A 14,080-nucleotide genomic window follows, 5' to 3' on the forward strand; every position below is an offset into this window, starting at 1 on the left:
GTGGAGTTTGCCGTCAAAACAGCAATGCAAGATCCCGCCGCAGATCTTAGCGAACTTACAAATATCTTGGAGGACATTTGCGAGAAAACGCAATTGGGTAGACGTAGGTTTACTCCGAGAGCACCAGCCAAGGATAAGCCCTCTGCGGTCCCCACGGCGAAGCCTAAGGCGCCGGCTGCAGCAGGTCCGATAAAATGCTACTCATGTGATGAGACCGGGCACACATCACGACGATGCCCTAAAAAGGTTAATAATGTAGGTGAGGAAGACAACCAGCGTGAGGACGACGAGGCAAGTGTTTTTGACCCAGAGGGTCCAATCATCGGGGAGAAATCTAGTGGCGCGTTTGTGATCGGTATGCCGTCGGGAAAAAAAAATCTTGTCCGCATGAGATGCTGCGACCTGGACTGTACGGTTCTCCTAAACAGTGGAGCAGTAAAATCTGTGGTGGGCAAAAGCTACCTCAAGTGTTTCTGCCCGGGTTGGGAACAGTTTATTCTCCCAATAGAGACGGGAAATTTTCATAGCGCTTCAGGCTCTCTTACTCCACTGGGGGTGGTCAAAAATATTAGACTGCAACTAAAGGATATCAGAATGGTAATTTGATTTGTGGTTATGGAAAACATGTCCTTGCGGTATTTTATAATTGGCAACGACTATCTGGCGCATTATAAAATTTCTCTTCTTAATACGGAGCGTAGACAGTTTACCTTTGGAAAAAGGGTGTTTGATTTTGATGAGTCAATCAATGCAGTTCTACCGGAGGAGTTTTCCGCAGGATCATTTGTAGATGAGGTTAACCGAGACGCTAAGATATCGGGTGAGTTGTCAGCCTCACAAAAGGCTGGACTGTTTTCCACCTTGGAAAAATTGCAGCTGGCTTTTGCAAACGCGGACCAACCGTTTGGAGCCATCAAGGGGCATGAAGTAGAGTTTACGCTTACGGTGGAGAAGCCGTATCCGCCAGCTTTGCGGAAAGCACCGTATCCAGCTAGCCCGCGGACCAGAGCGGCCATTGAAGAACATATTGTTATGCTAAGCAAAATGGGCATTCTTCGGAAAGTGGGCTCAAATGAGGGCGTCAAAATTACAACACCCGTTATCATTGCATGGAATAATGGTAAATCACGCCTTGTTGGCGACTTTTGAGCGCTAAATATGTATACTACACCTGATAGATACCTAATGCAGATACCTTACTCAGGAAGTTTCGAGCGCGAAGAAGAAACCCGGAGGCTCGTATTAGAGCCGTCCTTTTTTTGTGGGGGCAAGTGTCAGCCCTCTGCTAGTCCGGACAGCGCAGAGTGCCGACAAGGAGCCGCGAATGCTGCTTCTCTTCCGGCATGAAGCGCAGGAAAGATATTGTTACAGTATAGTATGGTAGATGAGTTGCGCGCCTGAGTTGCGCGCAACAAATGACACATAGTACAACTGTTGAGTATTATGCCCGCTTAACAGCGAGCTGGAAGTTGGGAGAAGAAGAGGTTGGAAGCTCGAACCTCCTCCCTCCCATATAGTACGGGCACCCTCTCGAAGAGAGGGTTTGTCCCCCAGAGTTTTTGGTACCAAGCCCGTCCGCATTGCTGATTAGAATCAGCGATTGGGGCCTTACCTTTGATACTCGACCACCGAATTCCTTTCCTTTTCCTAAGTTTTCTCTATATTCCCACCTTCCATTAGCCTTCGACCTTACCACACCACATCTCGTAAGTCTACGAGCCGGTAAGTTTGACAGGCCCTCTCTTTCTCTCCCTTTTCTCTCTCTCCGGCTTTGAATCGCACAGATTCTAGCAATCTTTGATCTGCTAGGCCCCGCTTCTTGCGAAGCGGTGTGGCTACTTCTCCCCCCTTGCCGGTCGAGTTGAGAGAGACTTAGTTCTCGTGGTTTTTCCTTCTGATCGCTTTGCCAGCGCTATTCTTAAGGGTACTAAAAGTACCATCCTCATTCGGGGCTCCGCCTCTTCATAGACAAGCCCTGACACAGACCTTTCTTTTTTTCTGAGCAGAGACTCATCTTAGGGGTAGGGAATGTCAGCTGGCTACTATGGCAGAGCCACCGTGACATAGAAATAATACAAATAAACCATAAAAAGTAGTGTTACATATGAAAGAGACATTATTACTCTTACATATGTAAAACTACGCAAAAACGTTAAAATACATATATAAATAATTAATTACTCAGCTTTATGTAATTAATATGTGAAATATTATAGAAGATTCTTATTCTACGGGTAAAATAACCTAGGGTACCTCACTTACAAGTACCCTCAATTATTATCCCTTCCTTGTGTAAACTAACTTCAAAGTTTGCGCAAGTGCATGACACCCCTTGTGGATGCACTTGTATGCACATATATATATAAGTACATATATTTACACCCATTTTCAGTGACGTAACTGAAGTGTTGTGTATAGTTTAAAAGATGGCTTTATTTGTTGCGTGGCACACCCAAGCCCGCGTGCTCTGTTGCCTAGATCTCAAGCCCGCGCTCCTAGTGTACATATATACATAATTAAGGTGTTCAAAGTTGAAATCATAAAATTTTCATTGCATAAAATCATAAAATCATAAAACTTTCAAATGATGATTTTATATGTACCATTTTAGAAATGTTGCTCTAATTTGAGTGTTTGGGTGTACATATTTTTCTCACCTCAGAATTTTATGATTTTATGGTGTTATGATTTTATGCAAGTCAACTTTGAACACCCTAAATGCATAAACTAGCCCGCAACCAAAGCGCTCAGGTTACCAGTAAGTAAGAATGGGGCAGAATACGCCCCAATAGCAATATTACATGTGTTATATGACTTGTACACAAGTAATTCATCACCAAACAAGATGTAATTACCACGTCATCCAATATAAAAACATTCTAGATGGAAAAAGGCTCTTGCAACGTGCACAGGAGACACTAGAAAGCGCCCCAGCTTCTCCCAAGCCTCACTACGTGTAAATTACAACTGTAGTAAATATGTAGAAGGGGTCAAATGAACTGGAGCACTAAATAAGCACCTCCAGAACACGTATGAAGCACTGCTTGCACGTGTACAAGTGCACAGAAGACAGTTCTAGTACCTTCTGTGGCACATTTCCACGGAAATGAGCGTCACAGAACCCCCAAACCAGCCCCCATGACGTGTAAAGCACATGTAAAATCACGCAAAACCTCTGTAATTGGTCCTTGGCAACCCTTGTATCCAAGCCCCAAGGTCCCACGACCCACAGCGCCTTCTAGCGCAACTAAATTGCCTCAGAAAGCGCCCACACGTGTCCCTATGTCCCCTGGGCGCCCCTGGAGGCCTGCCTAGGCTATAAAAAGGGGCCCCTTCTCCGCCCAAAAGGAGATTCCCCAGCTTTACATTACCTATTAGAATTTTACCCGCCTTCAACAGCCTCCTTAGCCTGTGATTTGCCAGGTAAAATACCTACTTTAGTGATTTTTAGCCTCAATTTCCGCCCTGAAGCTGCCCAGTAACCACCCTGCCCTCAAGATTATCTCCTCTGAGCGCCTCCAACTGCCCAACTTCACGCCTGAAGAACCTCAAGTGCCTCTAGGGTCTTATACTAGTAAGTTTAAGCCCCTTCTCTTGAGATTCTCCGCCATTTCTTTCTGGGATTTAAACCACACCTGTTTACAGGCCCCAGCTCTTTATTCTAGAGGGATTAAACACCCCTGATTTATCAGGCCTCTCTTAAAATTAATTATATTCAATTTATTACGTCAAATTGGCCCAAATTGGCCCAAATTGCCTTATTCTCATGCCTTAATTCCCAACAATTACGTTGGAATTAACCCTTATAACCTTGTCTTAGAGTTTTATAACTATAATCTTTTGCTTTGCACCACGTGTAGCTAGAAAGATAATATCCTTGGCATCACGTAGGCTGACAGTTCTGGTCATCAAACAGGTCGGTCATGGTCATTGAGGGTGCTCCCCCAACGACCAGCACGCACTTGTCATTGAGGGGAGTGACAACTCCGCTTGATGATCGCACCAGGGACCGTCCTCGATGACCGGTCCTGGCCAATGACCGGTCTATTGTCAGTCATTGAGGGCAGCTCAGAGCGGGCCAAGGGCTGGGGGTCCGGGGGCTACCCAATTAAACCGGCGGGGGAAAGCGGTACTTGGGGGCGGTACCCGGGTACCGCGCTGCTTTTTCTGAAAAAACGGGCACCAGGCACCGCATTCAGCACCGCCCGGCGGGTGCGCAACGGGTGCGGGCGGTACCCGCCCGCGGGTGCCGGGTACGGCCAAACGGGTACCGTTTGACATTCTCTACTAACTTGTAACTCTGATTTTTCCTTCAGTATAATTTCAAGGTACAATCCACAGCTACATTTTTGACTTGAATCCAAGATTTTGCTTTTTAGATATTTACTAGACAGTATTGATTGTTAAACACTTACTTTTCTTTCCTGCCCAAACCCTGTAATATGTAGACTGATTACAATTTGACAAGGAAGGAGCCGACATGCCCATTGAGTTAAATACCACCCATTTATAATATTTTGTTGCCAATTTTTAATAATTTATTTCAGTATAACTTTACATGAAAAGAAATAATTTTATGATTCCAACATATGTGGCAAGATGAAGCCTCAAATGTCTGTTGGATTATGATCAAGATGAAATGATTTTGGCTGTTGTATTTTGATAAGTATGAAATTCATGCCAGGACTGTACTAGGGTATTATATATAGTCCTGATTTGATGTATGCTAAAGAAGACAGGCAGGCAATTGTGTCATGAAGTTTAAAATTATCAAGCTACAAATAAAGTTTTATATACATACCTGAACATCTCAAGGAAGCCAAATGTATGTACAACTTAATCTAGCTGTCAATTTTTAAGCAGGATTAAGATCAGCTCACAGAATATTTTGGGAATTTTCAATATCACAGTATGCACTATGTGTTGTCTTGAAGCCATGTCTATGTATCAGTTTCAGTCACGCTTGCTCATGGAATTAGAATTTCTTCATTTTTTGCTTTGAGATTCACTGACTTTAACCTATGCTTACAAATCAAAAGGAAGCATAGGTTGATTTCATATCACAGTCAAGCCAAGAAAATACCACCAGCAAAGTTTGGAACCAATCACCAAGCTTTCAGCCCAAGCTTCACATTGGAACTGAGTCAACCACTCACTTGACCAAAGCTCACCACACAGGTCATCCGAGATGACCGGTTGAAACAAGATATGTATTTTGTCTCTTGTTCTTGTCAGCTGGCTACTATGGCAGAGCCACCGTGACATAGAAATAATACAAACAAAACCATAAAAATTAGTGTTACATATGAAAGAGACATTATTACTCTTACATATGTAAAACTACGCAAAAACATTAAATACATATATAAATAATTAACTACTCAGATTTATGTAATTAATAGGGGAAATTTTATAGAAGATTCTTATTCTACATGTAAAATAACCTAGGTTACCTCACTTACAAGTACCCTTAATTATTACCCCTTCCTTGTGTAAACTAACTTCAAAGTTTGCGCAAGTGCATCACGCCCCGCGTGGATGCACTTGTATGCACATATATATATAAGTACATATATTTACAACCATTTCCAGTGACGTAACTGAGGTGTTGTGTACAGTTCAAAAGATAGCTTTATTTGTTGCGTGGCGCACCCAAGCCCGCGTGTTCTGTTGCCTAGAGCTCAAAGCCCGCGCCCATAGTGTAAATATATGTACAATGCATAAACTAACCCGCAACCAAAGCGCTCAGGCTACCAATAAGTGAGAATGGGCCAGAATACGCCCCAATAACAAATATTACATGTGTTATAGGGCTTTTACACATGTAATTAATCACCAAACAAGATGTAATTACCACGTCATTCAATATAAAAACATTCTAGAATGAAAAGAGCTCTTGCAGCGTGCCCAGGAGACACTAGAAAGCGCCCCAGCTTCTCCCAAGCCTCACTACACGTAAATTTCAACTGTAGTAAATATGTAGAAGGGGTCAAATGAACTGGAGCAATCAATGAGCGCCTCCAGAACATGTATAAAGCACTTCTTACACGTGTACAAGTACACAGAAGCCAGTTCTAGTACCTTCTGTGGCACATTTCCACGGAAATGAGCGTCACAGAACCCCCAAACCAGCCCCCATGACGTGTAAAGCACATGTAAAATCACGCAAAACCTCTGTAATTGGTCCTTGGCAACCCTTGTATCCAAGCCCCAAGGTCCCACGACCCACAGCGCCTTCTAGCGCAACCAAATTGCCTCAGAAAGCGCCCACACGTGTCCCTATGTCCCCTGGGCGCCCCTGGAGGCCTGCCTAGGCTATAAAAAGGGGCCTCTTCTCCGCCCAAAAGGAGATTCCCCAGCTTTACATTACCTAATAGAATTTTACCTGCCTTCAACAGCCTCATTAGCCTGTGATTTGCCAGGTAAAATACCTACTTTCGTGATTTTTAGCCCCAATTTACGCCCTGAAGCTGTCCAGTTACCACCCTGCCCTCACGATTACCTCTTCTGAGCGCCTTCAACTGCCCAACTTCACGCCTGAAGAACCTCAAGTGCCCCTAGGGTCTTATACTAGTAAGTTTAAGCCCCTTCTCTTGAGAGTCTCCGCTATTTCTTTCTGGGATTTGAAACACCACTGTTTACAGGCCCCAGTTCTTCATTCTAGAGGGATTAAACACCCCTGATTTATCAGGCCCCTCTTGAAATTAATTATATTCATTTTATTACGTCAAATTGGCCCAAATTGGCCCAAATTGCCTTATTCTTACGCCTTAATTCCCAACAATTACGTTGGAATTAACCCTTATAACTTTGTCTTAGAGTTTTATAGCTCTAATCTCTTGCTTTGCACCACGTGTAGCTAGAAGGATATTATCCTTGGCATCACGTAGGCTGACAGTTCTCATCTCTCTCTTATTATCCCTCTATCATTAATCATTACTAAAATTGACTGTTTCTTTTCTTTTGCATCAAAATGAACCAAAAAACCCAACAGACCTCAAATGTCTTGGGACTATTTCTGGTAACTGTGTCATGGTTGATGGCCTTCGGAAATCAATCAAATACGCAAGCCAAAAACGAGCCCTCCTTCAAAAAGGAGCTGACAGCATCAATGTTTTTACCTGGCCAGGGGCGCAAGCCGGTCTTGTCGCCGAACCCCTCTCTGGTGTCTTGAGGAAGTTGCTTGTAGGGCCAATTGGCACGGTGTCAAAGGAGCTGAATGCCTTTTTATCTTGCAAGACAGACGATCAAATCTTGCCCGGGACGTCACTGCCAACAGTTATTATGGATTCCACCCTTCTCGCTTCCCCCACCCCCACACCTACTCTGACAGTAATATTAATGCTGTTTGTTGCTTCTGGACACGCTCCTGAGGTACTCAAAATATTTGAAGAAAGCGGGCTGAAAGTCAAAATCATCAAAGGCTACCGTCCAGAAAACTGCTCGGGGATTCCCCATTCTTTGCATCTTGAGGTTGGGCAACGCTTGGCCCCAGAAAAACCTATTCAAGGCTGAAAAACACCCCTTTTGACGCACCAGCAACAAGCCCTGGAGTTCATTCTGGAATTAGAATCCCCAGAATCATCCGCACTTTTGGCCTTTTGGAATTTGCCGACCTGCGCGTGGCTGAAGCAATTATTTGATCATTCAGCAAACACCGGTAAAATGAAGCGTTATATCAATCATAAAAATCAAGGGTCCATCCTCGCCGATGATATGGGGCTCAGAAAAACTTTAACATCCCTGGCGCTCATTGTGACTTCAAAGGATGCGGCTGAATTGTTTGCTAATACAAACAAGCAACATTCAAAGGCAACATTGGTGGTATGCCCCTTATCAACTTTGGCGAATTGGGAGGCCAAGATCTATAAGCACCTGGACCCGAGTCTAACAAAATATGCTGTGTATCACAGAGAAGAACAAAAAAAGTGGCCAGCACACATGCTTCGGGGAAACGATATTGTTCTTGTTACTTACAACACTGTAGCCAATCATTACGAGTCCAGGTGTGATGCGCTTTTTGGAACAATCTGGTTTCACACCATATTGGATGAGGCCCAGTAAGTCGATAATGCAGCTTGGAATCGTGTAGAAAGCATTATTGATTGGTATTTTTTGTGAGTATTGTGATTTGTGACCAAGCAACCAAGCAAAGCCGGGCCATTTTAGCCTTAGAGTATCAACAAAAACTCTGCTTGACCGGAACACCACTGCAAAATCACTTGAGTGACCTGTACACCCTACTTCGATTTATCAGACTGGACCCGTGGTTGAGGGACGAAGTGTGGCAGACATTCATCAAGCCAAACATAAGACAAAAATCAGAGAAGGCAATCCAATTGCTTCAACAGCTCCTTTCAACAGTTTTGTTAAGGAGGCTGAAAATGGATGTGCTCCAATTGCCGCCAAAAGTAGAGGAAAAAGTAGGCCTACCTCTACCAGAACCTTGGGACAAAGATTACCGCCAGCGATATCAAAATTTTGCCAAACAGTTTGGAGTAGACAGAGGCAGCAAAAGCTGGGATTCTGCGGAATTTTTTCAGCAACTAACGACACTCCGACTATATTGCGATCATCCAGCATTGGTAGATCAGAGCCAATATGATCTACCAAAGCAGCAAACTTCATGGCACGATAGTCCCAAGATTGTACATCTTATAGGAGATCTGAAAGCACACTTAAGGTCGGAGCAAGGTGGACAAATTGCGAAGGCGGTGGTTTTTTCTCAGTGGACGCACTTCCTGGGGATGTAAGTGCTACATTTGTTTAGGAAGTTACACCAGGAATGAATAATTTGTTGACAAGTTTTTCATGCAGTGTGGGTGTTGCGCTTGTCAAGAACAGGATAGATTTTGAACAAATAGATGGAACCTGCTCACTACAGCAGCGCAAAAAAGCTTTGGCAAGAATCCGGCAGCAATCCAACGTCCAAGTACTTCTGGCAACAATTGGAGCCTGTGGAGTGGGGATTGACCTGACCTGTACACAAAAGGTGTACTTGATGGTGAGTTGGTATGTATAAAAATGAAACATTGGGCCTCAGGCTGACAATAAACTACTCAAGGAACCCTGTTGGAATCCAAGTGTTGAAAGCCAAGCAACAGATCGAGCATATTGGCTGGGGCAAGTCTGCACCACAAGGATCATTTGTTACTTCATTGAGGGTAGCATTGAAGTCAACATGATTGAGGTATGTACTATCAAATGGAGGTGTAGCATATGCTAATGAAAATCCACATGTTCTAATTTATAGATACAGAAGCAGAAAAAGGAACTGGCGCAGTAGGTCATTTTTATTTAAATGTCTGATAAAAACTCACACTAATGAGAGTGAATGTACAGTTTGACATTGGATCAACCGGGCAATAACATCAAGGAGGTGGTACAGATGATGATGGAATCAATTCATCTCAAACGTCAGGAGAACAGTCAGATGGCAGGGAATTCGAGTGCTTCTTCCTGAGTATTCAAGACGTGCTGGGAGACTTTGGGTCTGGATTGGAGGAATTCCAGACCATAGCAGCACCGGGGCAAACCAATTGGGACTGGAGAAACGTTGGATCTGCTGATAGGACTTTGACAACGTAATTCAAGCAATTTAGCCCTATGTACAATTTGAGGACCTTTTTCCTTGCGCAAACGTTTCACTGTGGCTAAGTCTAATTTGTGAGCAAACTCAGTGAGTTTTTGTGAGCGCCATGGTAAATGCATTCAATAGAGGTCCCTAGTGCTGTCTTCTTTGGTGTCAGATGTGCATGCAGGATCCATGAAGATACAGGTTAAATTTGCGGGAAGAGACAAGGCCACGCAAGTATCGACACGGCAATTGCTGAGCTTGAGATATTTATTATTTATTGAAACAAAAATACAGGGTTAATATCCAAGTTTATTAAATTCACAAAAACACAGCAAGAAAGATCTAAGTTTTGGCTTGCAGCCACATGATGGCCACTGTTGAAAAGATTATCCCCAAACACTATGTGCCACAGATAGACTCTCCAGCTTGTGACAGTGCAACAAGCAAAAAAGAGTAGGCATTTTGTTGTCTCAAGCAGGGGCCTAATCAAGAGAAGTAGGGGGCCTGCAGGGAGGGGCCAGGACAAAACCGGAACCCCTGGGGAACTTGTCTGCAGTCCCCCCCCTCTATTTATAACAAACCAACCGGCCTACTTGACCATCCTCAGTCGTCACTTCACCCAAGCCTCACCTTACCCTTCACGATGGTTGCTGGAGAGCCCAAACAATCCCCACCAACGCAAGCCACTGTTTTCCAAGCAAAGGCAACAACCACAATCATCCCAACGAGTCGCTATGACCACGCTCAAGCCTGAAAGAAGAAACTCTCTGCAACCAGAAGAGCAGTCAAACGGGATCATGGGGCCAGAGAAACAGAGCATTCTCAGGATCATCATGCTGTATCCAATCTCGAAACCATCCCGCCTCCTTCCTAGACCTCATCGCCTACCCGTCCACCAACCCTCCTTGATGTAGCCCCGCAAGGGCATCCGCAGTCGCCGCTGTCTCGCTGTTGTGCCCCGTTGTCAGGCCATCACCTGTCTGCCTCCAACCCCTACTTTTGTACACAAGTCTCAGAAGTCTCAAGGAGATCAACTGTGCAATACCAGAGTTCAAGGAGGCCTTTGCCTGCGCCAGGTCAGTCACTCTCTCTCATCCTTGATTTCTTCCTTGAGGTCCCCACAACACTGACAAACTTTCCCTTTTTGTGTGGGCCAGGCAGCCCAGCTCGCCGCTCAACCCAACCTCCTTGGCGCCCGGCCTTCTGCTTCATCTGCTCACCATCTGGTACCAAGGAACGTTATGGAGCTGGACTTGTCCAGGAACCTACTAGGAGATTGTATTGATGTCTTGAGTCACCTCAGAAACCTCCAGAAACTTACCAAACTGAACCTTTGTGGATGCGGGCTCTTGGATAGGATCTTTTGGTTTGATTTAGAAGGAGATTACGACCAGCTAGATAACAAAAATAATGGCCTATTCTTACACTTGGCTGAGCTTGATTTGTCTCACAACGCAATTGATTATTTAGAACCCCTGGAGTCTTTCTTCAATCGACATTGCCCCCGTCTGCCAAGGCTTGACTATGAGGGATTGCCTCGAGAATTGGTCAAGGTTGTCATCCACCATGGACAGGGGCCGGGAGAGGTGAAAGTGATGATCGGTAATAACTTCCTACGCGATGAGGCTAGACGGTGTCGGAAAGTCAAGATGATGACCGCTCAATCCAGTCCGAAACTTGTCGAGCCCGCTGACAGCGGTCCTGGTGCGGCAGTAGGGATAGAGAAGCCTTTACCGGAAGATGAAGAGTCAAAATCGTTGCCGGAAGAAATTAAAGACGCAAGAACGGGAAAACCATTGTCATCATCCTCAAAACGAATTGACATTGCGCCAAAACCAATTGAAACAATGTTGCTCAAACACCACAGCCCAAAGATGTCTTCACTCAACATGAGTTCGCTTCAACAAGCTACTCACAACCTAGCCCTCTTCAATGCCCAGACGAAGAAGCTTGTGGTGCTGACGGCGGCGGCGCCTGAGGCCCGTCTGGTGGCCGCCATCAACACCCGTACCGGTCTATTCCTGCGCGACCACATGAGCCTGATCTGCTCCTCAGGTCTGCTTGACACACACTTCTCCCCTGACCCCCCTCCTCCTTGAGGCTGGGCCTGCCCCCTTCTCCTCCTGCTTGCAAAACCTTGCACATCAAGAAACTCAGTGCCAACTCCTCCGTTGACGCTCATCAGCCTGCTTGCAACGCTCAAGCCTCCCTTGTCAAGCTCAACGTCCTGCTCGAGCAAGAGCTTCAAATCAAGTGCTTCCTCACCACCGCCCGTGCCAAGCGCCAGCCTCTTTGCATGCCTCATTGACATGTACGTAGCCTCCTCCTCCTTGGGTACCCAACCAAACAAACAATGAAAACCTAATCTGCTCCCTTCCTCAACCTGAAAATTTTTTTGTCAGCAGTTGATGTCCTGTCTTACACCACCTGCTCTATACTATTCACAATATCACCACTCACCACCCCATCCCCCCTCATTCCATTTACCTGCTCATCATCAACTCCATTTTCTGCATGGCCTCCTTCCTTTTGGTTTGTTTTAATCTGCCATGTATTTGTTGTGTATCTTTCCTTGATTACTATTTTATGGCTTTATAATATTCCTGTACTACTTTGGCTCTCTCCCACTCTGTTTTGTTCTCTTTTTTTCTCATCCTGCTTGTTATTTTTTTCTTCTTTTTCTTCTGATTGGGAATTGTATCATTAAATCAATCAAGTGAAGATGTTTATACACCCCAGCTAAATATATATATGTCCATATTTATGTATAGACAGATTCCTTGGAGGAATTTCATCCAGTCTACACTGTACTGCTAACAATTGATCAATCATAATTCCTCATGTGTTTTCTTGCTACATCAGACATTTGTCTACTTGGTCCACTCTGCTCACCTTGCCTTCAACTGATCCATGGTCTCTTGAATCTTGGCTCAATACTCCCTTTCTAAATTCTTTGTTGTTGATTGGTTGGCTATAGTTTCTCTTCCTTTTTTTATTGGACATCATCCTTGCCATCATCATGATGGTCTGGCATTTGTGTTGTAGTCCAGTTGGATCAGCATAGCACAACTTTGGGGCATAGGTGAAGAGATGATGAACTTCTTTCCATGCTTGAAATTCTGCTATGATTGGATCATTGGCTATGATTGGATCATTGGATGAGCAAAAGGCCATCAGTTTCAGCAGTATTTTCAGTTAGACATGATTTAGTCATAGACATCAACATAAATCTTATGAGTTAAAGTGAGCCATAGGAATGTTAATTGTTCTACTTGATCTTTTACTTTGGGTAGATTTAATTGAATTTGGGGATGAAAAGAACAACTGGTCTACAGAACCCCAAGCATTTCAACAATTGTTGTCATAAAAAAACCTAAGCCAATAAACAGGGGTCATAGCAACAACAATAATAAATTGATTTTTTTCTTTATCTATTAGCCTAAGTGTGCCTGGCTGTAGAAGTTCTAATGCTCACTATTGTGTGTCAATGGAGACTTGAAGGCAGAGCTCAAAATTGATGTTTCAAGTTTACCTGAGCATTATGAGCCAAGCTGACCTGTCTACCTGTAATGTAGTTAAATCACCTGTTTGACCTGTTGCAAATGGAGATTTGATTTAGGAGTAGCTGCCTGGAAGTGGAGATTAGCTTGGGCAACCCGGTGGTAGAGGGATGGGTGCTTGCAGCAGCGGAGCCGCTTTGGCCTCTAGTATAATACATAACTACTGCAACTTCTGCAAAGTAGACGGACCTGTTTAGTCCTTTTGCTTTGTTTTTCACGGGCCAACTTCAACTCTTGCCAGGCGGGGTTGCGAGATGATTGTCGGAGATCAGCCTGGCGCCCATGAATCCAGCAAAATAAGACCTTTTGACCATTCGGGATTGTATTGTCAATGGGTGATATGGCGTATTTGTACAGAAGGCCATTATTTTTTGCAAATTTCCAATGCTTCCAGATCATGGTTGCAAACCACTTGTTGTATGGCGAACCTGGGGATTTTTCCCACGCAAAACTGACATTATGGATATTCATCTTGGCAAGATCTTCAGCAAAAAATTGGCGACAAATGCCAGGAATACATTTGATTCTCCCTCCGACCTTGAGGTCTGAAATATTTTTCTCGGTGATGTATGAACGGAACCGGGCAAAAGTTGCATCGTTAGTGCATCCCTCTTTTGAAGGCGTCTGGAAGGTGGAAAGTTGTGATTCGGGAGGCGAAGGAGGAAGCTTGCTCTTGGTGGCTTTGACGCCAAGGGGAACCCGGGTGAAGTCATGGAGGGACCAAGAAAATGCAGAATTTGCGGATGGAATGCCGCTTGCAATGAGTTGTGAATGAAGGTGAGTGATTGTGGCAGGCATTAGGCCATAGTTGAGGCTGGAGGGATGGGTCTTCATCGTGGAAGGTTGGATGATTTGGAGTGAGGGTGAGGAGGTGGAATGAGTGAGGGTGGGAGATGAGAGAGTGGTTGTGTTGGTAGATAACATCCCGGCCCCTGATGGCAAA

At 44.6% G+C, this 14,080-nt stretch overlaps 1 protein-coding gene across 1 annotated transcript; it reads left to right on the forward strand.

Moving 5' to 3' along the window:
* Positions 1-10,818: 10,818 nt before the first annotated feature.
* Positions 10,819-13,169, forward strand: PtA15_6A588 (uncharacterized protein; the record flags this gene model as incomplete). Its single annotated transcript, XM_053170308.1, has 2 exons — positions 10,819-11,470; positions 13,153-13,169. The coding sequence occupies 2 exons, from the start codon at positions 10,819-10,821 to the stop codon at positions 13,167-13,169; spliced, it is 669 nt and encodes a 222-aa protein (XP_053021513.1).
* Positions 13,170-14,080: the final 911 nt, after the last annotated feature.

This window comes from Puccinia triticina, chromosome 6A (genome assembly GCF_026914185.1).
Source record: "Puccinia triticina chromosome 6A, complete sequence".
Classification (NCBI taxonomy): domain Eukaryota; kingdom Fungi; phylum Basidiomycota; class Pucciniomycetes; order Pucciniales; family Pucciniaceae; genus Puccinia; species Puccinia triticina.